This window comes from Centropristis striata, chromosome 14, assembly GCF_030273125.1.
Source record: "Centropristis striata isolate RG_2023a ecotype Rhode Island chromosome 14, C.striata_1.0, whole genome shotgun sequence".
NCBI lineage: Eukaryota > Metazoa > Chordata > Actinopteri > Perciformes > Serranidae > Centropristis > Centropristis striata.
This window is the reverse complement of record NC_081530.1, coordinates 3,890,560-3,917,220: the sequence shown is the minus strand read 5'-3', so window position 1 is coordinate 3,917,220 and position 26,661 is coordinate 3,890,560. Positions and strand designations below refer to the sequence as shown.

Here is a 26,661-nt window from a genome sequence, read left to right as displayed (position 1 = left end):
TATAATGAATAATGAAAATAATGTTGTTGTTGTTTGCTTACAAAGAAAGGGTAACTAAACAAAGTAAAAAAAAATAATACCGGTAAAATAAAAACACAGTTGCCTGATTTCATGTAAAGTATTAGGTAACGCTTTATATTAAGGTCCTTGTAATAACCATTAATTAACAAGTAATAAGGCATTGTTCTCGCTTTAGATCCCTTTAGCTGCTAAAAGCATAGTTAACTGTTGACAAGTGCATAGTTAACTTATAATAGATGAGCAATAAAGTATATTTTAATATCAATAAGCAAACAAAAGATTAATAAAGGCATGGCAAAGACATGATGGTTGGGTTATGGGTGTTTGTAATGATATTATGAAGAATTATAAGATACTCATGAGGCTTTTATTAATGTTCTTATTATACATCTCTTATAGCCTGCTATTAGCTGTATTATAATGCCATTATTAACACGTATATAGGCTTATAAACACACAGTAATTTAATAAGCATCTTGTAAGGACTTACAAGGGCCTTATTACTTGTTAATTAATGGTTATTACAAGGACCTTAATATAAAGCGTTACCAAGTGTTACCCTAATAATAATACCCTATATTACAATGGCTTTGAACACAGCATCGTCGATCAACATCAAGAAGTTATCGTTTTGTCTTTTATTTTAACATTCCCAAAAAGTGTCGCATTTTCAGCTGCTTTCAAATTGCATGGTTTTGCTTTAATGCAATGGGCGGCAAGCACGTGCAGAAGGTGTCGCTGAATGCCTTTTCCCCTCTCTGGACAGACTGCCGCTTTTGTTAAGGAACATTTTTATTTAATTTTTTTAATTTTTACTTTATATTTTTGTAACTGCCTAGCCGCGGCGTATATCAAGAAGGGCATTTAACAAACAGTATTAATTTATTTTTAAATTAAATGACCTGGCTACGGTCAGTCTGACATGACGTCACAAGAAGACGGATGAAAGGTCATCATTTGAAGGGGCGCCACTAACACCCTGCTTCATTTGTTTGTTTCATTATTACTTTTTTATTTTTATCGTTTAACAGCGTCACCTTCAGTTGTGATAAGTTTAATATTGGTATATTTATACAGTCTATGGTCCTGGCTGCTGGTTCTTCTGATAAACAGTTCGAGTCCCGCGTCTGTCCGTGAGTATTAACCCCTTACTGTAATTACTTGGGCTGCCTGTATACTAAAGCTGTTGTGTATTTTACTAATGTCAGGGACAGAATTTCAGGATTTTATTCCTTTTTGCATTTCTTAGTTGTTCAGTCACCTGTTATTTGAAGTTTTGAAGTTGTGCAGTGTAAGTCATTAGGTGTATTAGATACATGCAATGATGCTTTTTGATGTGGGTATAACTTTTAATTCTGCATATGCTTTTAAAAAACATATATTTTTAGTATTCAGTAGGATGCCAAGCCCTAAACAATCACAACAACAAACATCATCCCTTACAGCTGTTGTCCTTAATTCCTGTTGCCAAATTTTATTTTCATGTTATTTTTTTATGTAGGCTATATATATATATATATAATTTAAATTAAGGCAGTCTGATGTAGCTCTTGTAGCAGAGATCAGGTTTTTAAATTTATGATGTCATATAAACCAGAAGCTATGTTTCTCACTTTTTAACTCCATTGAGTTCATAGTGTATTGATTTTGGTGCAGCCCACTGGGCCATGAACTCTTATTTTATTAAACTTACTAATTTAGTAAGTATTTAAATGTATTTTACAGTATTTTCACAATTTAATTGATATTATATATATATATATATATATATATATATATATATATATATATATATATATATATATATATATATATATATAAAAATATATATATATAAAATATAATTTAAATGAAGGCAGTCTGGTGTAGCTCTTGTAGCAGAGATCAGGTTTTTAAATTTATGATATCATATAAACCAGAAGCTATGTTTCTCACTTTTTAACTCCATTGAGTTCATAGTCTATTGATTTGGTGCAGCCCACTGGGCCATGACCTCTTATTTTATTAAACTTACTAATTTAGGCGTAGTAAATCTTTTATGCCCCAAGAGAACAAAGCAGCTAATGTGCTGGTATTAGGGTTTTTTTGCAAGTGTGTCCCTAGAAGCACATTGTCTTATAATCTGCCCATTTATTTACAAAGTGAATGTGTTATCTGTCAAATGAGTTTCAACTATAAATGTTAACTAATGTGAGCACCAGTATAGTTGTGGTTCAGCAAGTGAAATGAGAGCTTTGCCATAATTTTTAACTAATTAACTTGAATTAAAATATCACCAAATGACTTCATAAGGCTGATCTACAGTCCTTTTCTGACTGGAATGAATATGTTACAACTAAAGGTCATCTTCCATGTTGAGTGTCAGTTATAAACGGACATTATAATGTCATCTCATCGATAAATCTAGCAGTCCTACATTACTGCAACAGTTGATCAATATCAACATCCTTACTCATTGGAAATCATTTGGAGCAGTTTGTGCAGAATGTGTGTGTGTTTAACGTGTCAAAGCACTTTGAACATGTGGCCTCGCTGTGATGCTTTCATTAGAAGGACCTTCTGGTCTGTCCCAGAAAATATTTACTTGACATCAATTGAGTAAAATGTGTAATAATCCACAAGTAAGCAGCAGCATTATCCTGATAATCTTAATGCTGTTCACCACAAGACAGGCAGTATAAATCCTGCTTTGTCTAGAGCACAGTGCTTTAATCAGTGTGGTTTAATTACTTGGAACTAGAACTGATGTGGTATTAAACTATCAGTGCTTCTCAAACCTCCCCAGCCCTGCCACGCAAACACTGTCTTATAGTTTCTTCTTGTGCTGATAGAAAAAAAGTGCACTCAGTTGCTATTAAGTACCATATAGTTCATTCTGATGCAGAAGACCTGTCCTGTAACCTTAACCCTTTGATGCACAACATATGGACAACACTTCTAAAGTATAACATGGGTCAAAAATGACTAATTTATCCAAATTTGTATTAAAATTAAATTACTTAATGCTATAATAATAGTAATTTGTTTCAAATAGTTACTTTCCACACTCATATATTTAAAATATTTAAAATATTTAACGTGTTTATGTATCATTTTGTCACACATACAGTGTATCTTGAAGGTATTAACAGAGCTTCACTTTTTCCACATTTTTTTATGTTTCAGCCTCATTCCAAAATTGATTAAATTTATTTTTCCTGAAAATTATACACACAATACCCCCATAATGAAATTTTTGACCCATGTTGTGCATTAGAAGCGTAGTGATACAAAAAGGGTTTTTATTCAAAAAGTAAGAAATGAAAAACAAAAAATTAGGATGTATGATGATGAAAAACAAATTGATTGAGGAAAACCTGGAATACTGAATGATGAAATTAATTTATTGCGAAGATATAGAAAATTAAAAACTCAGTCGGGTCACTTTAGACCCATGTTGTGCATCAAAGGGTTAATGAAAATTATTTTGAAACTTTTATTAAGTGGTTTATCAACTAGATGGCATTATGGTAATTTATTTAGAAAAGAAATGTATTTTACAGTATTTTCACAATTTAATTGATATTATAATTACATAATATGCTTGTATTTAGTATTTGATCATTCATTCCGCACTGTTTTTTCAAATATAATACTGCTTGTATAGTCATTTATTTCTAAAACAAACTGAGGGAGGGCTCCAAAAACTTCAAAACTTAAAAAAAATCATGAACGACACAGAATATTTTCTTGTTTTCACGTATTGTCACTGAAAAAGACTTGGAGCTGAAGCATCAGTTGCAGCCTGAACCAGCAGATGGCATCAGTGACACAGCTCAGACCACAAAGAATAGAGAAAGAATGGCATGACAGAACCTCAATCAAAACAGCTGACCTTTTCTGTTGGATTGTATCCGGGAGGCTTTACCGATCACTCTACTCCTCCCACTATGAGTAACGTAACATTCACCCACTTTTTATGGACACATCACAAAAACAATCAACAGTACATGAATCACAGTCTGTTAAATTCCCCCAAACTCCCAACAGTGTGTAGCATAATTGGGCTAGATTAGCTACACAGCTCAAGTTACACATAACCTATAAGCCTATCATTCACATACACTGAAAAAAAGAGATTTTTTGGCCCTGTAATTATTATTTCAATCATCTATATACATTCTAAAAAAAAAGAAATATGAATTCAGTGCTTTTACTTTAAAATAGCAGTTTTTCATGTTGTGCATTACTTAGTGATTGTTTGTTATTATGTGTCCTCAGTTTTGTATATTAACTGAATCATTCGTTCCAAGTGATATTCACTAAACCAGTTAATTGGCTTAATTAGTTGATATTTCCAAGTAAAATGTAATTGAGGGACATCAGTGTGTATTTTCATAAAAAAAATAAGTGGTTCTATTAAATAAATATTACTTAGAAACAGCCTGAGTAAAGATTACAAACACTTTCTGTGTGGAAAAACTTGCCTAGCTTTTTAAAAAAAAGTAAATGTCACTCCATTTTTTTTTCAGTGTAGTTATTATAAATGACAGCCTGAATTGTTGTTGTCCATTTTTAATACTCATTAAAACCAAAATAATAATAATATGATAAACCAAAGGAAATGAAGGCACATACCCATTACAAAAAAAACTAAAACTAACACTAAAACTAATAAAAACTAAACTAAAACTAAGCATTTTCAAAAACTAAAAACTAAACTAAAATTAGAAAACTCACTCTAAAAACTAACTAAAAATAACTGAATTTGAAAACAAAAATTGAAAACAACGAAATTAAAACTAAAACTCATGAAAAATCCAAAACTATTATAACCTTGGTTTTAAATACCTTACGTTTTTTTTTTTTTACGATAGGTTGGACAAAAAAACGCGCGCACAGACGCACAGACGCGTGCGCACGGTGACCGCCGCCGGTCCTCGATGACCCACCGTCTGCTCATTTCCGAAAGCTGACGGAGATTCACCGAGCAGCGACCCGGCCCCTCCCTCCTCCTCCTCCTCCTCCTCCTCCTCCCCGCTACAGCTACTCTCCCCTCGGCTCCACACCGAGGAGGAACCCGGTGCCCCCGGCTGATCGTTTCCAATTACGTTACCCCAAGATGGAGGTTTTTGCAGATGGCACTGCTAGCGCGTAACTAAGTGTCTCCAATGGCGCTTTTGTCGGGACAGAAGTGATTTTGTGCCATCTTTTTTTTTGCCGATTTTTGGGGGGATCTACTCGGGAGATACTGAGCTCCAGGTTCGTGGGGTTGTGGCAGCCATGAGCTCCGGGGAAGGAGCGGAGGAGACGACGAAGGACGCTGGCGACATAGCGGCGTTCTTCAAAACCGGTGAGCCCAAAAACGAGCAGCAGAGGTCGGACTGAGCTCCACGGAGAGCTGCTCCCCACGGGAGATATACGGGACATTGTTCCCGTCCGTGGTGACTGTTTTGGGGGCTCATACAGTGAAGGATAGGGGAGTCTCTAACCGAACTGTTTCTTACAAAACTGTAAGAAATGGCAGTGAGCATCCCAGTCTTATAAATCTCTGAAAAAGGGTTTATTGGATGCTTTTATCTCACTACAGTAACACAGAGCCCATCCAGACTATGTAGCCAGGCAACGTTAGCATGATGGCTAATTGTTCGAGTTCCATTTTCGGACAGCTCTACGGGATTTGACAGAGCTTGCTTGGCTTTCCTTTTACTTGTCTTTTAAATACACTATTCTGTGTTTTTGCTTTTCCACGACACTACCACAACTCTTTTACAACACTGCCTGCTTTCACAATGAGGATCAGGAATACTAGTTTGACCCAGAAGACGTAAACATAGGAACCATACGTTCTTCCCCCCCAGTCTGACAATTGGATCAAAGCGATTCCTTTTGAGATTAACACACTGATAAATTTGCATATGATTGGTTTCGTTTTGTTTATATCAAGCAAAAAGATAGTATAGTTTGCTAAAAAAGGGGAAAAAGAAGCAGGTCACGGCTGTCCGATAATAGACTGGTGGGTTAATAACTAGTTTTAAGCATTAGCTTCCAATGTTAGCCTGTAAGCTAGTGAATCCTGAATCAGTTTAGGTGAATCCTGTCTGCCTGGGAAGCTAACAAATGCTAGCAGGTTTAGCATCGCTAGCTTGCCAGTGAGTTGACAAAGCTGGCGTGTTTCTAAACCGCTTATTGCTGTAATAAGTACAAACATATACAGCGTGTGTCGGTTTTATATCCAATATGACGTTAACTCTCTGTTTGTTGTTTTCTTTGCTGTCAAAAAATAGCACAACTGTGGAAGCTATGTAAACAATACATGGCGTGGCACATATAGCCTGGGTGTGCACTGTGCAGGGAAAGCTAGCTGTGCAACATAGCTACCAAGGCCATAAGGCTGCCTATTATCAATAACACGGTCAGCTGGCTGTGATAAAAGCCCAGAATGTCCGTGACACTGATTTACACATGAAGGGTTGCCTTTAAACATGATTATATGCTCCCTGCTTGCATGTACAGATTGCTAACATTAGCTAAGTAGGCTAATTAATCAGCAAGGACTGTGACTTGGAAGTCCTAACACGGGCCTGCATTGATTTCATAAGCTGCAACAATGGCCCATAAACTGTGAATTGAAGGGGTCCAAAAATACATAGTTACATTTTACTCTGCCCTTCAGGCTTTGCATACTAAAACCATGTGTAAGGATTTTACACAATGTCTTATTTTCTATTAATTCCATGTCCCCTTTTAGTATAAACATAGATACATTGGTACAAAGATTAACTCTGTATTTATAATTGGAGTTTTGTGGGATACAGTTGAATGAAATGGGGATCCATGGGTGAATGTCTGTCCATGAGCTTATGGGCTGCACTTGGATATGCTAGATAACCCTCTGGCTATGCTCAGTTATATCAGTTCCTGATGCTATGTCTGACAGTGTCAACTGCACTGGTGTTGGTAGGTTACTATATATATTGATTTAAAAACAAATTTTCCCCATGAACCAATACCTGCTTGTGTAGTGGAAGTTGCAAGTTAATTTCTCCCTGTGAATTGTGTTCTACTCAAATAAGAAACTATGGCACTCAACTGAAAACAGTAGTAGTGCACTGTGCGTACTGTTCACAAGCCAAATCACTGGTTGTTCTATTGCACTGTCATGTGTAGTAGCATTGTGGTAAAAGTGAGATTTTGAAGTACAGTTGGAGGGGTGTAAACAAGGAGGAGAATGCAGAGTATTGACATCCAGCCTCTGGCTCCTGTGGTTTTGTGTCTAGCGAGATAATAAGCCACAGAGGGAAGTTCAGTATCCGTATTGAGCTGATCTGATGCCTTCCTTTTAGAAAGAGAGGCGAGAAGCATCCTGTAACTCACTTGCTACCACACGTTGTATGTTTTGTTGATGGCACACAGCTGCAGCCTTTCTGCCTCAATGTTAATCAGATCTGTTACTAAATTGTTGCATAATTAAAATGTTTGGATATGCCTCCTTTTCTTATTACCACAATGCCATCTGCTGCAGTTTTAAATTATATTATAGAAATATCGCTTTATTTACAAATAGAGCACTTAAATCGTATATTCTCTTCATTGGTTCAAGAGAAGCAATGACATAGATAATTAGTTTTCATTGTGCTTGAATTTTTCCAGCAGTGGTGGGGCTGCTACAATACTGTTTTATTGATAAAATGGAAATTGCGGATGAAATTAAAACAAATGTGTTGTTTTTTGACAATGTTTTGACAATCCAATGTTTACTGAGATCTTAACCTAAGCTTGACAGTTACCTATCTCATTGGGAGCCACATTTTTGTGTGATATTTTGCAAATAACAAAATATTGATGCACTTTGAGCATCACAATATTATGTCACAATATATTGGATCATAACCCCTGTATCATGATATGTATTATATAACCATATTTTGGCCAATACACAGCCCTAGTACTAGATAAACATGGTCCACTGACACTTCAGGGGACAGTTTGCCCCAAAATATAAACTACATTTAAAAAAAAAATCTTATCTATAATGTTATTTATTGATCTGGATCGTTTTGGTGTGAGTTGCTGAGTGTAGGAAATATGACCATAGAGATGTCTGCCATCTCTTGAATATAATGGAACAAACTGACAGATGGCTTGTGGTGCCCAAAAATGGAAAAACTCAACAGCAATGTCTCTTTCCAGAAATCATGACCCGGTTACTTGTGATAATCCACAGACCTTGTGAAGAGTTTCAAGTAGGAACCGTACTAAAAAGAAAATGGTTCCTACCTGAAACTGTTCAGCCTAGATCCACCTGTCATAAATTGCTATCTTATTTAAATGACCTTGTTATATAGTGGTTCTTTAGAAGGAAATGCTTTGTTTTTTTCACCAAGCAACACATCCAAGCTACAGTTTGCACTGATTATGGGGTATGTTATTGTAGCTTTGTGTTAAACATGGCTCAGGTTTTCTTCAAGCGGTGCTGTTGATTTGTGCTTATTGTTATATGCTGCTTCAGTGTTGTTGTACTTCCCAGAGAGAGCCTGGCACCATCGGTGGTGCGCTTTTGTCACTGAGCACAACAGGACAGTGATTGACAAGACCACCTACATGTATGAGATAATGATAACTGTGGACAGATATTTACTGTAAACATGGGCTTTGATTTGGCCAACAGTGACTTGTTTGCATGTCATGTCCATTGTCTTCTGCGTAGCTTCTGTAGTGCTTTCTCAACCTAAACTAGCACTGAATATATTTGTACAGTTAGCTCAAAAACAGTTCGAAGTGGAACATCCTCTTGTTCAGAAACATTCATTTCCGGAGCAAAACCAGTAGTGAAACCACCGCCTGAGTATAGATATTCTATCAATGTCTTTGTACAATAAACTGGTTGGGAGGCTTGAGTGTCATGTCAGTCTCCCCTCCTCTTTGTTTTGCTCGTGAACTTCCTCCTTATAGATCTGGGAATCTTGTTTTGACATGCACAGGTTTGAGTGTCTTGCCACAGGCTATGCTTTTCCATCCCCAGCTCCATCCTCATCTCTTTTTCCATCCTTCGGCATTTGGTCTCTTTGTCTTTCCCATGTTCTCCCTCTTTGCTTTATTCCCTATTCTGTGCCTGACTGCCTGCCATTGGCTCATTCGCCAATGTCTGTTTCATGGTTTCCTCCCTCCCTTCATTCTTGTTGCGTCGTGTTGGGCCTCACTGTCCTAATGCAAAATGACAACTAATAAAAAAAAATGAGCTTCCCCCCGTCTTTCTCCCCTGCCTTCCAGACTGGAATTAATACCTCGGCCTCAGAGCTCTGAAATGGGGAGTTTTGTTGTGGCATGTTGTCAATCATCAAGTTGTTCCACACTAAACATATTTGTGGCTACACTGGTGACTAAGAGACTGATTTAGTGTTGGTTTCATACACTTATTACTTGTTAGTAGTGTAGGGTATTATTCACGGTTGGGGAAAAAACACTGGCGGACCTTCATGAATGAATGTTCAGAGGCGGCAACACGCCGTTCACAAGGTTGGGTCTGTATGTTTGAATGAGCATCGGTGTGTACGTGTGTTTGTGCAAGAAAGTGAGTGAAACAGACAAGCAGGAGAGAGAGAGAGAGAGAAATCTGATCCAGAGCTTGCATTTATGACTCAGGCCCATTCACCCAGGATGAGGTCCACACACACACACACACACACACACACACACTCTGAGACTAATGGATATTGATCCAGGAGATGGAGACTGATTGAGCTCCCTCAGTAAAGGTTTCCTCCAGGCTTAAAGCTGCCAAGTCAGACACAGAGCAGAGGCTAAAGCCTCATGCTATACGAAGCAGATTTCTTTTTTCATCTTGTTTTTATGGGATGGAAGCGAACAGAGAATTGGTGCATCACAGATCAATGCAAATGAATGATTGAAGGGTTGGTTTGGTGTCACTTTGTTTGCTCCTTTCTTGATAACAGATTTTTCTTACCAAATTACCTGGGTGAAACGACTGGTTGTTCAGAACTCCGTAATCATGGATAAAAAATAGGATCAATACATGGCATTTGTTCAAGTTGGAGGACTTGTGAGAGACGGATTTTAAAAAGCTTTTTAGCCCCTAGTATGAGCCACACCCCCAAAACACATCCTTGGAGCATACATGTCCTACAGTGCAATGTGATAGCTCCTCATGGTGTCATCACATCTGTTTTTATCTATCTTAGCTGTCTTCTGCAAATCTGAAATTCTCCTCAGACCTCACAGCAAAGAAAATGTCACATTTAAAGCCGGTTTGGCTATTAATACTTTTATTTCCTTCTTCCAAAACGGTAGTCAAGAACACCAGTAAATGCCAGGAGTTGATTTTTCATTCACAAAAAAGGATGTGGCATTATTTTGAAATATGACATTAGTTACTCCAACTATGGCAACCTAATGACCACATAGTCAATATCATCGTTCCAATCACAATGTTGTCCGGTGTTTCGGCAATTTAGCGCGTTAACTGGGGACTCTGAGTCTAATGCGTCTGTGGTGGCTCGTTGTGACAGTAGCTGTTCAAAACACTAACAGAACACGTAGGTGTCCTTGTAAAAACCTTCAGTTTTACTGTAATCAATGTTAAAGGCAAAACATTAATTATCTGTTTATTTTCTAAACCAAACTGTCATTTGGCGGTTAATAGTGTCAATATTTATTACCAACATTTGTCATCAATAAGCTGAGGAAATGATTGGTCAAGCCACACTGGATGGATTACGGATGCAATGACCAGTATCATGCACCAATCTGACTTTATAAGGTGGATCTGCTATCCAAATCCCTTTTTTAAAAAAAAAAAAAAAAAAAAAAAAAAAGTTTCTATGCTTCTGTGTCTCATTATACAAATTTCATCTATCAGTAAAGTATCAGTAACTTTTATATTGATACAAAGTATTGTCGTAGAATTAATTTGAAGGTGTATTAAAATATCTGCCATATAGCAGTTTAAATATTTGACAATGACACACCAACCTGCAAAGTAAAAAGAGAGAAACTGGGTGTTGTCTCTGTGTTGTTCTGACTTTTGGATTCGTCTGACACCTTTGGCATCTGAATCTGTTTTTTGATACTTGCTAAATAAATCCCGCACAAGGCTGCTATTCGAATCGACCTGGTCGTCAGTTTTTAAAGATTTTCTACAACAGTATCAGTTACATTAACTTATATTTTTTAAAATGAAAATAAGCAGAATTTAGCTGCAAAGGGCCTCATAGCATACAAATCAGTGAATTGGAAATACAAATTTGAACAGGCTCAGACTGAGTAATCAGGGGTAACTCTTTTGAACACTCAGGCATCATGTGGTTCGCGGTACGACAGGCTTGGTGATAGGCAGCCGCTGTTCTGTCTGGATTGCTTTTCACACTCACTCACACTCACACAGGCACTTTTCTCTGATTTGCCACTGACCCCAGCTTTGTCTTCTCCATCTCGTCGTCTAGCTGTCTTTGTATTGCTAAGGTCACATCGTACTACATTCACACCCACAGCAAGGAGTACCATTTTTACTCATACACACATGCTCAGCTGCAAAATATCCGGTACCTCACACACCTCTAGGTAACTGTGTTATTGTGCAGAAGACGCAAGTGAACATAATAAATGGAACCCAGCTGGAGGGAATCATGCTGTCTATGAGATTTTAGCCTTTTATTTAGCCAGGCAGCTTCAATCAAGAGCAAATGGATGCCTGGGTAAAAGCTTTTTAGAAAGGGTTGCAGATTAAGCTCAAACGTGGGGATAAAAAAAAACGCTCTACTCGAACTGTTCCCTTTATTGTGGCATTAAAAATGTGATGTTTCAGTTAGAAAGGCATTCATACCTTTTTAAAATGAAGCACAAATACAGCACTGAACACATGCTAACAAGACGAGTAGTGCTGGCACTTGGAAAGCATTAGTGGCTCAGACCATCATGTCCTTAATAACAACTTGTTTCTGTCATACACTCATATTTCTGGAGAGAATGGCAGAAAAAATGGTTAGTAAAGAGTAAATAATTCAAATCGCTCTCGTTTTCCCATGAGTGGTTGTGTAAACACATAATCTTTCTCATCCCAAATAACAGGTGCAGGTACATTAAAATTTAAAGGCAGATTACAGCTAGCCAAAACCCCCAATCTGCTGTCAGTGAGGTCAGTGAGTGGGAGGATTGTTTTTGTTTTTTTCAAACCCTTGTTTGAATTCTCGTCTGTTGAAGGCTATGGCAGTATGATCAAACTTCTGGTCAATCATTAGTGTTCAATCACAGAGTTGCCAGCATCTCCGTTCAATGAGAAGAGTGACATGGCAGATCAGGATTGGTGCACAAAACCTGTGACATGATTGATTCAAAATGACAGGAACTGCCCACTCGTAAAGCTTAGTGTAACGTTTGGAAGCTGTCCAGCTTTCAGACTAGACAACCAAGGCAAAGCAGTCACAGCACAGACATGCTAAAAGCTGCTCATCTCAGACCAAGGACGGTGAACTAAAGCAGCAGCACTTGAACAACTCCTACTTAAATTTTATGCAGATCATTTTGAACACACAGATGTATATACAGTACAGGCCAAAAGTTTGGACACACCCATCTCATTCAATGCGTTTTTCTTTATTTTCATGACTATTTACATTGTAGATTCTCACTGAAGGCATCAAAACTATGAATGAACACATATGGAATTATGTACTTAACAAAAAAAGTGTGAAATAACTGAAAACATGTCTTGTATTTTAGATTCCTCAAAGTAACCACCCTTTGCTTACTAGAGTATAAGACATGTTTTCAGTTATTTCACACTTTTTTGTTAAGTACATAATTCCACATGTGTTCATTAATAGTTTTGATGAATCTACAATGTAAATAGTCATGAAAATAAAGGAAACGCATTGAATGAGAAGGTGTGTCCAAACTTTTGGCCTGTACTGTATGTATATGTATAATATTGTCATTTTATGACAAAATTTGAGTGACGTCGTCACTCTCGTTAGATATTTTTGTTTGCGTCTTCTTTTTAAATTAACACTTTTTCACCCTTCACATTCATCTGCACATTGCACGGCTTATGTAGCAGGTCCAACTTTTTTGGACATTTGTGTTTTTACATACAGCTCCTCCAAGTATTGGCTAGATAGTTAAGGGTTGCAAAGGTATATGTGGAAGGGACTGTGTGTTAGCAAATAATGGTTTAATTTACACACCAGACACATTTGTAGCATCATAAGCATTTATTTTGATTTTTGTTTCTGGCCACCTGACGGCTGTAAGTCAGTAAGTCAGTATTTTAGCTCCATTGACTCCTGAGGGAAACTTCTGGCCCTTTAGCTGCTAAAGGCTCAACTATGCTTACCAGCTAGTCGCTAACTTTGTCTCTGTGTACTGTGGCTTTATATTGGAGAAGTGCAGAGTCAGGTGATAATTCTCTGTGGGTTTAACATTACTTGCAAACAGCATCATGCAATGCATTGTTAATGTATAAATATTGATTATAGCACCTTTTTAAATGAGGTCCTGTGTTGCTCAGAAAGGTCATTTCATGACTTTTCATGGAAAAATTTTGGTTAAACAATTTCTGTGGTAAATCTGATGCCAAGCTGGCACAATACATCATCTTACTCAAGGCCTTTGTTGCAGATCTGTGTATCAAATCACGGGCTTGTAAAGACTGGTCATCAGGGTCAGGTTTACTTTGGCATTACAGTGATGTATTCCCGTGTGCTAAGTCTGGGCTTGCCTGCTTGGTTTTATTTTATTTTTTAATGTGCTGTCGATTTAATGTTATGAGGTGAGCCAAGAGATACATTTCTCATGGTGGCAGCTGGGCAGTAACAGTAACAGTGTCCTGCCTGAACCACACTGGGTTTAGTTGTTGGAATCAATCAGAGATTAAAGAGATTTAATGAGGATGAGGTCTTAAAAAGAGATAAGACCAGGAAGGAATCACGTAAAGGGAGACTTGAGCAGGAATACCTCCAGTTATTGATGCAATTACAAATTTAAGCTTTTGGGATTGTCATGGTAACAGACAAAGAGTGAGAAAAAAAAATGTTGACCTCACAGATTGGGGGCCACGGCAGAAATGGTCGGAAAACCCTGGCCCGCAGATGTCTGGCTAGACTAAACACTATAATTTTTCAATCAGAACACGGTGAGCGAAGCCATCAAAAGCCATGAAGTAAAATGAACGGCAGCGCTGGAGTTGTTTGTAGCCCAAAGCATGTATGATGTCAGCGTGAACTCTAAGGCGTACCACAGTAATACAACCCTAAACCAGAACAAAAAGCACCAGATTGCATTTCAGAGGGAATAACATTCACTTCCCCGATAGTCAGATGCTTGTAAACAAGTTCTGTCTCTTTCTCTCTGTCGATGTGCCGTACATGGCAATGTGAAGAGCGGCCTGTAACAGCTTACCAATGAGGTAGGACAGGTTTTGAGGGTGATTTGAAAAGGGACATGAATGAATGTGTGGCATACTTAACAACAAAGTCATTGCACAAGTGCATTTAATAATATTGCCATAGATGTAATACTAAAAATATACAATGTTTTGCTACCAGAAAGTCAGTATGTTATTAATAATGTAGTGAGCAGATTGAGGTTATGGAGTGTGTGGGAAAGCAGAATGGCAAACGACTGTTTTAAAACAAATCTGCTCACTTAAACAGGAATAAATGCATGATAGATAGATAGATAGATTACTTTATTCATCCCCGAAGGGAAATTCGGTTGTCACAGCAGTCCGGTATTCAAGTACAATAAAATACAATAGAATAAAATACTGAGGTAGCATAAATAAAAACAACAGTAGAAAAAAACACAATAGAACAAGAACAAGGACACTTAAGAAGTTAAAAGAAGAACATCAGTTGGTAGGATGGTTGGCAAGATGATGGTAATAATTAAACTGGTGATATGATGGCAACAATGCTATAGTGACTAGACGGTATATAATAATAATAATAGTACAGTATATAATATATATATAATATAATATAATATAATATATGTAATAATAGATAATAAACAATATAAAAGTAAAAAGAAAAAATATAAATAAAGTAATTACAAGTAAAATAATATAATATATAATAATAATAATAGTAATAATAATAATAATAATAATAATAAATAAGGCCGGTATAATAATAATAGTAGTATATTACAGTATATAGTAATAATAGTAATAATGGCAGCAACAGTATATATAATAATAATAATAGTAATAATATTAATAACATAGCAAAGTGTGATGGGCTGGAGATCAGAGCTGTGTGGCAGCAGTTCACATCCCTGGCCATGTGTGTGATGATGTCTGCTGTAACGACATTAGGCATGTTAGAGGTGAGAGTTCATTGGATTACACACGCTGACCTAATCTAATCTGGTGTTTATTCTCAGGGATTACTGTGTGTGTGGGTGTGTTTTTTGTATGTGGGCGTCGAGGTAGAGAGAGAGGTAGTAGTGGCAGGAGGAGGGTGGATTTTTGGTGCTTCAGTGCACATGGTTACACACATATTACCAGGATTAAGATAGTCCCTAGAGATGCTTTGACATATTAAAGAAATGCCAGCCAAGTGGCACGATAATGTTAAATATTCTGTTAAAATCATTATCTTAATTGTTGGCTGTTTTATCAAAAATATTGTATACATTACCATCAGAGCTACATAAAAAAAAGACTATTATAATATATACTACTATTCTCTGCTCTGCTGCTCTCATGCTGTCTTCCCCACTGTAAAAGACATATACCAGACAATGAAACATACTAGTTCATATTAATACTAAATACTACTAAAATTACTTTTAGGCTACAAAATGAACTCTTTAGATAATTGGAATTCTGATATGAAATAGTACATAGAACAGAAAAGAAAAAGTACATGTGGCAGACAAGGGGAAATACTAGTTAATACAAACCATTTAGGCTATTCAATTATCAAGATTTTAATCCTAAACTTGTGTGTGTGTCTGTGTCTGTGTGTCTGTGTGTCTGTGTCTGTTTCTGTGTGTCTGTGTCTATGTCTGTTTCTGTGTGTCTGTGTCTGTGTCTATGTCTGTTTCTGTGTGTCTGTGTCTGTTTCTGTGTGTCTGTGTCTATGTCTGTTTCTGTGTGTCTGTGTCTGTTTCTGTGTGTCTGTGTCTATGTCTGTTTCTGTGTGTCTGTCTATGTCTGTTTCTGTGTGTCTGTGTCTGTTTCTGTGTGTCTGTGTCTGTTTCTGTGTGTCTGTTTCTGTTTGTCTGTGTCTGTGTCTGTTTCTGTGTGTCTGTGTCTATGTCTATATCTGTGTGTCTGTGTCTGTGTCTGTGTCTGTGTGAGAAAGGGCTAAAAACCAATCTACCCACATAAAAGTAAACATTGACTATTTTTTAAACTGAAAGGGAACGTTGTTGTTTCCCCCTGCTTAGTCCTGGTTCTGGTTCTGGTTCTGGTTCTTCCATGCCTCCCGTCCCTTCAGCGGGCCCAGAATAACGGCGTGGGCCTCCACTGCTGCAGAGCTCTTCACCTCCCGTTGGATCTTCTAAGTCTCGCACTGGAGCTCTGACTGCAGGTTGAAGGCTGCACATTATGTCCTTTTTCATATCAACCAAACTAGGCTGGGTTAGCAGTCTGTTACCATGGTAACAACAGCTGCCATGTCTGTCTGTCTGATCTATACCATGCCTTTACTAACAAGCCTATATAAACCAGGTCGGCAAAAGCCTCTGTTATCAGTGAGGCTTTACCACTCACACAGTGGACACACAGGTTGCCGCCCTGATATGGACAAGATAAGAGCAAAGGCCAGCTGATAAGAGCTCATAGGGACGGTCGGTTTCTATGGTCTTAATGTGGGCCATTGATTTGAAGAGTGGATCATATGCTGGCTTTGGATGCATTAAAAACAAAGTTTTACCTGTGGTGCAACTCCAGTCCACCTCCAAAAATAAATGTTTGCTCATGTAGAAACTGTAGCTGTCAATCAGATGTGAATCAGGGCAAGCAGAGCAAGGTATTTACAGTCAAAGTAGGTAATGACAGATGAAAAGAAATGAGTGGCAGTTGCTTTTGGCTAGTACTATCTTGCGCTTTGGATACGAGTTATTTAAAAGTATAATAATGTCAAATACAGTCTGTTAGTCAATTAACCAGGGAATTGAAGTATTAGGGATGTGTAAATGAGAGTTTTGGCTTGTAAATCCCCTCTAAGGAGCAACTGAAACACACACACACACACACACACACACACACACAGACACAGACACGCACAGAGACACAGACACGCACGTATGCAAACCTCTCGCCTCTCTCTGTGTTTATAAAAAGGAGCTTGTCCCACTTCTCCCTCTCATCTGTCGTGCTCTCGTTCGGTAATTTCTCCGGCGTGATAGCTAATTGGTGTGAGCTCGGGGAAAATTTGCCGCCCCGCCGCCGCCGCCCTCTAAAAACAAGCTGGAACGAGAGAGGGAAAAGAGTCGAGGGGGCAAAGAGGAAAATGGAGAGAAGATGGAGAAGGAGGAGAAGAGAGTAGGTAGGTTGCAGGGGAGGCGGGGTGCGCAGGTTGCAAGTGGCCGTGAAATCACGTGTGCAGATAACCATTTTCTTTACGCATTCTTGTAAGAGGAGCATAAACAATAAGCCTCGGAGTTAGTGAATGATTTTATTATCCTGTTAGAGGGGAATAAGGAAGTCTATTCAGCGCAGGTGGAAGAGAGAGATTCAAAGACGAAGAGAGAGAGAGAGAGACCTTGGAACAATAATGAAGAGGGGAGCGGTGTAGATGTGTGCCAAACTGTGTTAACACAGTTTCGACTGGTTAATAAAAGAGGTCAGTAAAAGAATTGAATCAGCTTGCAATTGATTAGGATCAGTGTGAAAGATTTGCAAGAATGCTCTGTGCTCCTATTTTGAGAGTAGAAAGCGACAGAGCGAGAGAGTGAACCAAACTAGGACACGTCCTGAAAGACCATTGTACTCCTTTTTTCTTTGGGTCTCCAGTGCATTCAAAACTGCTATCTCACTGTTGCCCTCCCCATCTCGCTCACTTTCTCTTTCTGTCTCTTCCTCCGACTGTTTTTCACCCAGTTTCTCTCCTGCTAAGTGCAGGTAAGCGAGAGAAATTGATCCACTGTAAACATCACAGTCAGTGGCCTTTTGTGCCTTAAAGCAAAGGCTATGGACCGCTGATGTCCTTGAGACTGTCCCAGAGGTCCCCAGGCAAAATGGGGAACAGTTTAAAGCAGTGGCCTTTAGTCCAGATCTATAGGACAGAGACATGCTTTTCATCTTGGCTACAGTGTCTAATAGGGACTCCTTTGCACCTGGGATCCCAGGTGAGGGCAAAAAAAAAAAGGGTTGGATTGTAAATGTCAGTCTGGAGCATCAGGACTGGAAAGCATTGATTAATAAACAGTTTTCAATATGGAAACTGAATCTGCTCCTATCTTTCTTAGGTTTTGTTTTGATTAAAGGTTGTGATTAAGCCTACTGTCTGTATTTCCTGGTTAACGCACAGGTGTCTTACTTGATTCCTGTGGTCTACTTACTTGATTCCTGTGGTCTATGTCTAGTACCTTCAGGTTGAATGCACTTATTGTAAGTCGCTTTGGACAAAAGCGTCTGCTGTGATGAATGTTTCAGATTTGTTTGGAATGAAGAAGAACTGACTAGCTAGTTCACAATAATCAGGTTTACAGATACAAGCACTGTGACTGTCGAAACCAATTGGCTGATTGGGTTGTCTTATTACACAGTTTGTAAATTGCACCACATGTATGTGCACAAGCACTGAAAAAAGTCAGTTTTTCAATTGTCCATTGCCAATAAGACTCTAACATTAAAGATTAGAGTAAGACTCTAACATTAAAACTTTCCCTCTTCCTGTAACCTACCCCCTTGACGACACAGAGCACTGTTGACCATCGTGGCTGAACTAGCAAAGAAAAAAGCCCTGGCTTCAGAAAATCAGGCTACCACAGAAATCAGCGTCACAGTACCTTGTTTGAATAAGAGGTTATCTCTCAGAAGTGCAGCGCATAAATACCACAGCAATGAACATTTGGCTTCAAAAATCCAGACCAAGATAACAAAAACACAAAACTCTTTCATTATCACCTTAAGTTCAGTATGACCTACCACTCCGGTATTTTAATCACAAGTTGACATCATATATAGCACAAGTTTCACTCTCTCCATCAGTATCTCACCACATACAGCTCTGTGCAAGGCAACAAAACTCCTCTCAGACGGACCATCCCTGAGGTAATATATTGTTAAAAGTGTGGCCTTGGCATTTAAATATTTGTTAAAGCCTTACTGTAGATGGCTTTGACAGCAGGGTATTGCTCATTGTTTTTGTGCCCTCGCGCCTCATGTTCGGCGGTGTGAGCCAGACAATAGGTATGTTTAAATGAAAGGGGTCTTTCCTATTTGTGTATGAGTCAAACGATGAGTGTGCCTGCCGAGGAGGGAAAAGGCAGGGGCCCACAGAAAGGGTGGTCTTGTGTTAATGTGGGCTCAGAGACAGAAGCAGTGTGTGTCGGGACAAGAGAGAGCTGTCTGCGAAGGGGAGCTCAGTTTAGGATACAGTATCACTAGTGTTCAACAGCGCTGAGGTCTAGGTGAGTTCACTGTATCTGAGTGTTTTGGATGTTTTATGCGAATAGGAATGAGACCCTTGGCGTTTTTATGCTTTGTCATTTCCTCAATAGCCGTTAGATGTGTGTGATCTGTTTAACTTTATCCAAATAGCTTTGCTGACGTTTTAGCAGTAGGCTTATCCTACTATGGTCTGCAACAAAGTTGGCTCATATGAATGCCTCTGTGTGTGTGTGTGTGTGTGTTTTTGGATTAAGCCACTGCTTTAACGGCCACATCTCAGAGGAAAAGCCTCTGTTCATAGCTGGATGTGTATGAGTCTTTTTATGCACACATACATTGTGTTTTATCTCCTTTTTGTCCATGCATGTTTGACTTCTGGCTCAGCTACAACTCTTATTGTTTAGATTGTGATAAGATGTGGGCAACCACTACTGTAGTCTGGTATTACATTGTTGCAAACTGTGGTTTAAGTGGACATCTTTGGCATTGCAAATATGTGAAGTATGTGGGTGTTTGGTCTTTCTCTTGCCTTCCTGTTTTCCCTTCTTTTCCCCTTCATCCCATTCATTCTCTGTTAAGTTCTCCCAGGTACACAGCTTTAGAGAACATTCCCCCGAGATCTTTGCACTCCTCTTCCTGTGCCATGGTTATATGTGCATGAGCTTTTTCTTATGAACACGAGCCCCTGTGGCATTGGCAGTTGCTGCCAGCAAGTTTGCTCATGTGTAGTTTTATATGTACCGTGCTGCCGTATATGTTCATAGATAGAAATTGCCACCAGCAAAAAATAATTGCTAAATCAGTTTACTCCCAGAAGAAAAGCAGTTGTCACATAGAGAACTATTGTATCATTAAGACCAATTTAGCTGAGAAAAAGAAAACAGCAGGGTGATTTAATGTGTAACATAGATGTTTACCCTCACAGGGAAACTCTTTTCTCTTCCTCTGAAGGGGCAGAGGTCATGGCCTGGTATATAAGAATCTAGAAGGAGTTTAGTTTCTCGCTCAAGGGCCTTTTAGCAAGGCAGACTCTTCCTGGTAACAGTCAAGGCCCCTAGACCAAATCAACACTGCATGGCATATGACACACACTTTATTTATACTATTATTAACCTAATTTTCATGATAAAAGATGAAGTAGTTGCCACTGTGATAATCCTGTCCTGCTTTACAAACCACATGTGCACACGTCTTCACATCTTATAAGCAAGGTTCCAACAGTCGTGGAAAACCTGGAAATGTCATGGAATATGTAAAATCCTTGACAGTCTTGGAAAGTAACAAAACTTCTTTGTATCAAATGAAATTAACTGTTACAGTTTATTGTTTATTGTATCCTTTGGATCCCCACTATTCTTCCTGTGGTCCACATTAAAACAAACAATTATTACACAATTACATCATTACAGCATTTATACAGAGAATAACATGAAGTCATTCATCCTAACATGTACATTATAATGTATATTAACATGATTATAATATATATTAAGTAGTACAAGACATGATTATAAAAAGAGTTACATGATTATAGAAGAGTATGCGAGGTAAGCATAAATTTTACCATAATGTTCAATGCAGATGTATTAACATACTTGAGTTCAACTTAACATGATTTCATATTTTCATAGAAGAGTATTGCAGCATAAGATTATGACGAAACACTGTACAGTATTCTTCCCTGGATGACATTGTGCGTAATGGCACATTTATTTTTTGCAGCTGTTGACGACATATAGCAATAATGTGTCAAAACATGATGACATTTTGTCTACAATCATGATTTTTCTTTATTTTCTCCACATGTTCTATCTCTCCCGCCATATATGCCAGCTAGCTGACATTATGTTTGATATGGTTTGTTTCTGATATATATGAATGATGCCTTCCAAATGTGTATTTAATATTTATTGGCTCTCTAATGACAGATACAAACTGCATCATCTTCCCTTGTTTTTGAGACTTGTATTGACTCTACCTGTTTTTTGAGATGAATATGAACATAAACAACTATATTCTAAAATAGCTACATTTTGGAGAAGAGTATACTACAAAGTTCTGTTTGTGTTGTGAATGATCATGGACATTTTATATTGGTCCTTGAAAAGTCAAGGAAAAGTTAAATTTGTTCATGAAAATGTGTTTGAAGCCTTTTATTAGCCTTTAAATTACTACTGTGTACTATATATAATACTATATAGATAATCCCGCCTGCATTGTCTTGAGATTGAACACTGGTTCAACTAAATTGACCCAAAATTTAGTGGCTATGGTGCTATTTTATAATATTAATATTATAACCTATATGCAACCAACCCCCTACAGTCATATAAGCGTCCTGAGTGGGAATCTTTTCCATCTGTCAGTCTAATATAACATGGCATAAATTGGATCACTTTCCTATGTGCTTGCAAGTGCAAGCATGTGCGTGAGATTATTATTGTTTTCTGAATGAGTCAACTGAAAACTGAAGAGCAGGTTTCAATGTTGCTTTAATAATTAAAAACCCGAATCTTGTAGGTGTGTCAAAATAGCCTGGTTCAGTAGGATTATAGGCGGGACTGTAGGACTATAACAGTTCGCGTGTTTGGGCCGAACCATCGAGGTAGCGGGGGTCGTGGTTCGATCCATGCTATATAGATTGTAAAACCACAGCATCACCAGCACCAGCAATTTTTGTTTAGCTGTACAATGTTAGTAACAGGTGCTGAGGTTAACATGGGCTGATTTTTCTTACACTGTCAAAAGAAACACAAGTGCTGGAAGACCCACTGCAGTTTCCTGGTCAACTACAACATCAACTGATGTGCCAATCACCGGGATGAGGAAAAAGCTATCATCTTCCATTGTTTTTGTCTGATTACTTAGCCCTGCTGCTTTCAAGCTGCTCTTCAGTTTCATAACATATTGTGACCTGTCGATCACCTGTCGACCTGTGAATTCACCTCTGCCGTGTTCAGTGACCCCAAATTAGGTCTGATGCGACCGACTTTCAAGTCTCTAGCACCTACGGTTACGGAGATATTGGCCAAAAACGGAATTAGGAAATTTCCGTTTTCTGAAAAATTCTAACTTTTGACAGGAAGGTCGTACAGACACGTGAGTAGGCTCTACGTGTTGGGCGTGGTCGAAATAGGGGGGTAGACACCAATTAGACACTTGTGGGAGGTACCGTTGTTGAGTTAAGGGCGTGTCGAAAATCCCCATAGCAATACATGTAAAAGGTGAAAATTTTGCTGTCATATCCAAAGTTTGGGGAGAGTTTTCTGTGTTTTTTTTTCAGTCAACTGTAATGTCTGAACGGGGAATGAACCGAACCGTGTCTTCTGAGTACAGTTACACCCCTACGGGACTGTAATAGTCCAGAAATTCACAACACAGATGTTTGAAAATAGCATGGTTTGCTATTGATTTGCATGCATAAATGAGCGGATGCTAAATTTCTGACTCTGTTAGTGTATGAAATGTTGGATTGGACTTTTGTTTCAGCGTACTTCAGAGTATGGAAGCCTACTTTTTCCGAAGATGAAAGAAAATTCTGAAATTTGTTTTTAAGTCACTTTCCCAGGATCAAGCACATAATCCCATATTACAAAATCAGAAAGACAGCCTGTATACTTTACATCTATTTAGTCTGTCACTCATACACTGCATGTACTGTGTACTGCATGTAGTAAAAGTGAGATTTAAAGTGGTGAATCTGGGAGAAAAAAGTTGCTTTTTCCCACTTTTTTTCTCTTAAATCTCCAACTTTTTTTCTTGTAATTTGCCACTTTCATCTAGTGTATGAAATGTTGGATTTGACTTTTGCTTCAGCGTACTTCAGAGTATGGAAGCCTACTTTTTCCGAAGATGAAAGAAAATGTTGAAATTTGTTTTTGAGTCACTTTCCCAGGATCAAGTACATAATCCCATATTACAAAATCAGAAAGACAGCCTGTATACTTTACATCTATTTAGTCTATCAATCATACACTGCATGTACTGTGTACTGCATGTAGTAAACGTCTTGTGCTAAATATAAAAATCTAAGTATCTTGTTCATATTGTTAGATACTTGACAGTAACGCCGCTATGAAATGTCAGCTAATGTTGCGACCACAATTTTGAGTTAGCATTGATATGCTATTGGCTACTCTTGTAGCTGTAACAAGCAGCGTCGCTAGCATCAGTTAGCCGCTAGCATCAGTTAGCCGCTAGCTTTCGCTAATGACCGAATTTCACCGCTTTCCCGCATTTCCCAACAAAGAAATAAGAGTTATCAGAACTATTGTCCCTTGTTGTGAACCCCAACTTAAAGATATAAGTAACAACAACTCACCAACTTGTTTTTGAGCAGACAACTGGCTTCCTTTGTTGTGCTAACTTACATTATTGCCCTAAATGTCAATAATTTATACTTCCAAGTTTTATCAACTTAAATCACTGTTTTAGGCCAAAAAATACAAGTTGGCCTTTTTACAGTGTACAGATAATATGTTCAATCCAACCACCAGCTTCTGTCTGCCTTGACGCAGCCCTCTGTAGGGTTAAGTAGGAAGCAGTAAGCCTGAGTCAGAACAGAGGGAGCATGTGTCACTGAGTCAGCCAGTCGAGCGTCCAGCTTGTTTACATGTTGACAGCACATGACACTGACCATATCTTCCTCTCAGTCACAGCAGCAGCCTCTCCCACACACAGGCTATAGGCTGGATCAATGGGCCGATTGTTGTATCGGCTGAGAAACTAGTGGGCCTCGGTCATGAGGTATAGGGTGATGAGAAGATGACTTCTGCATGCACTGGTCCGGTGAAAGCACGACATGCTTTTCAAGAACATGGGAAATGTTGGTATAATAATCATAAACAAAGGATTCCTTGGCTGAGATGAGCAGAAGCTTCTTTGGCAATGAGTAAGCTCATATTTCTCAAAATTAAGACTTTGCTTCACATAAAACACTGTTTCGTGTGACTAAGACGATTATGACACTTTTGCTTAGAGTTTTCCATCAGCTTTATATAATGCAAAAACCTAAGAGTGTGCTGTTTGTGCTGGACAAACTGCACCATCTTCCCTTTTTGCTGTAAAGCAGTGCAGCAGATTTCTGGCAGTCTGTACAGACTTTTTTTAAAACCATGCCTGCACTGATGGCAATGTCAACCTGACAGTCTGTGTTTTTTGTGGTAAGCAGTGAAATGCTTCAACAGCTTTTGGATGGATGGCCATGAAATTTGGTGCAGACATTCACGGCTCCCTAAAAAAAACTAATGTCTTTACCATCGGCTTCAGCTCTACCAGCTAATTAGCAAGTCCTAGTATGTTAATTTACTGAATTAAAATAGAAAACATGGATAGCAAACCCAAAGATTCCGTGCTTACATCCGCACCCACTGACAATGTCACCGAATTTTAAATCTCTTTTCTTCACACATGGGAAATTTTACAAATATAAAAACTACATGTATCAAAAATAATAACATAATTATTGACTATGCTTGTAGTTTGAGCTGTCCTGTTGGCGTCCAGTCTACTGGAAAAAAAATGTCTGCAAGGCTGAGCAGCAGCACCGTATCGAACTCCATGGATATACATCCATGGGTAAACCTTAACCCTTTATCAGGCAAAGAGCTATATTTGGTAACTTCAGGTAATATTTCGAGAAAAAAGTTACAAATTTACTAGATTTAAAGTGGCAAATCTACAAGAAAAAAGTTGCAGATTTAAGAGATTTAAAGTGGCAAATTTGCGTGAAAAAAGTCGCAGATTTATGAGAAAAAAGTGGGAAAAAAGCAACTTTTTTCTCCCACATTCAACACTTTAAATCTCATAAATCTACGCATTTTTTTCTCGTAGATTTGCCACTTTATTTTCGTAAACTTCTTTCTCAAAATATTATTTTCGTATGTTTTTTTTTTTTACACATTCTGGCAGTATGTAATATCCTCCAATATTCTCTAGGGTTGAAATTTGGAATTTGCAAGTATTTCAATGAGTGCCCTATTAAGGGTTAAAGTGGCAAATCTACGAGAAAAAATGCTCAAGTTATGAGATTTAATGTGGTGAATCTGGGAGAAAAAAGTTGCTTTTTTTCTCTTAAATCTCCGACTTTTTTTCTTGTAGATTTGCCACTTTTATCTAGTAAATTTGCAACTTTTTTTTCAAAATATTACCTGAAGTTACCAAATATAGTTCTTGACCTGATAAAGGGTTAATGCCTGCTTAAAAACAAAAAACAACACTAGCATGCTGGTGTTGGCATCAGTATACTATACATTAGTCCAAAGCACCACAAGTACAGCTACACAGAGCTACTAGCATGCAGGGGCGTAGACCGTGTTTCCACTGTGTGGTACAGCTTGACTTTACTTGATTCACTTTTAGTTCCAGGTCCATTTCTCTATTCTGTTCAATGCAGATGCATCATCTGTAACCAAACAGAGGAATTTATCCACTTTTACGAGGTAGTTTTGCAGGCAGTTTTTGTTTTTGTGTGACAAAATCAGTGGTCTTCAGTGTTTTTAATTGACCTTGTAGTCTTTCCAGTTTTAGTAAGTTTTTCAGCTTGCTTGATCAGGGTGTTTCCAAAAACAATACCAGGCAGATATGGGTGTCGATTAGATCCATGCCGTACAGAACAGTGAAAATATGGCAATAGTTTCTCTTTTCATGGCATTTTGAGCTTGTAATTTTGGACGGTTGGCCTTTCATGCAATGTGTCAGCAAAGAAGTGGGGCTAGTTAGAGGTAATTTGGATAGGAAACATATTTTTTGTCATAATAATCCACAAATTGTATAGTGCTGTCATTAAATATATTTCCCACCTGTTGTTCATTGTATTTTCCTATCCATCCTCCTCTCCATTGCTCCGTTTGCTGTTGTAGACATTTTGACTCAGAACACTGAGCCAAATGAGCTCTGTTTCTATGTTGGTAATAACAAAATCTTTTGTGTGTGTTCCTACAGATGGATCCCTCCCTAAGGAACCGAAAGGAGATGTATCGAGCCAGATAGCAGGTAAAACAAACATAAACAAACCCAAACACACTACACACACCGATTCAAATTTTTGCAGCTGTGTTCCCATCCTCCCCATGTCT

General features: G+C 38.2%; 1 protein-coding gene across 3 annotated transcripts in view; it reads left to right on the top strand.

The window, feature by feature from the left end:
- Positions 1 to 5,066: 5,066 nt before the first annotated feature.
- LOC131984720 (triple functional domain protein-like) overlaps positions 5,067 to 26,661 on the top strand; it is a 114,667-nt gene continuing 93,072 nt past the window's right edge. For all 3 annotated transcript variants that reach the window (XM_059349650.1, XM_059349649.1, XM_059349648.1), the window contains exons 1-2: positions 5,067 to 5,353; positions 26,528 to 26,578. In XM_059349650.1, the coding sequence (XP_059205633.1) occupies positions 5,284 to 5,353; positions 26,528 to 26,578 (121 nt within the window). In that variant the 5' untranslated portion in view covers positions 5,067 to 5,283. The remainder of the gene's footprint in view (positions 5,354 to 26,527; positions 26,579 to 26,661) is intronic.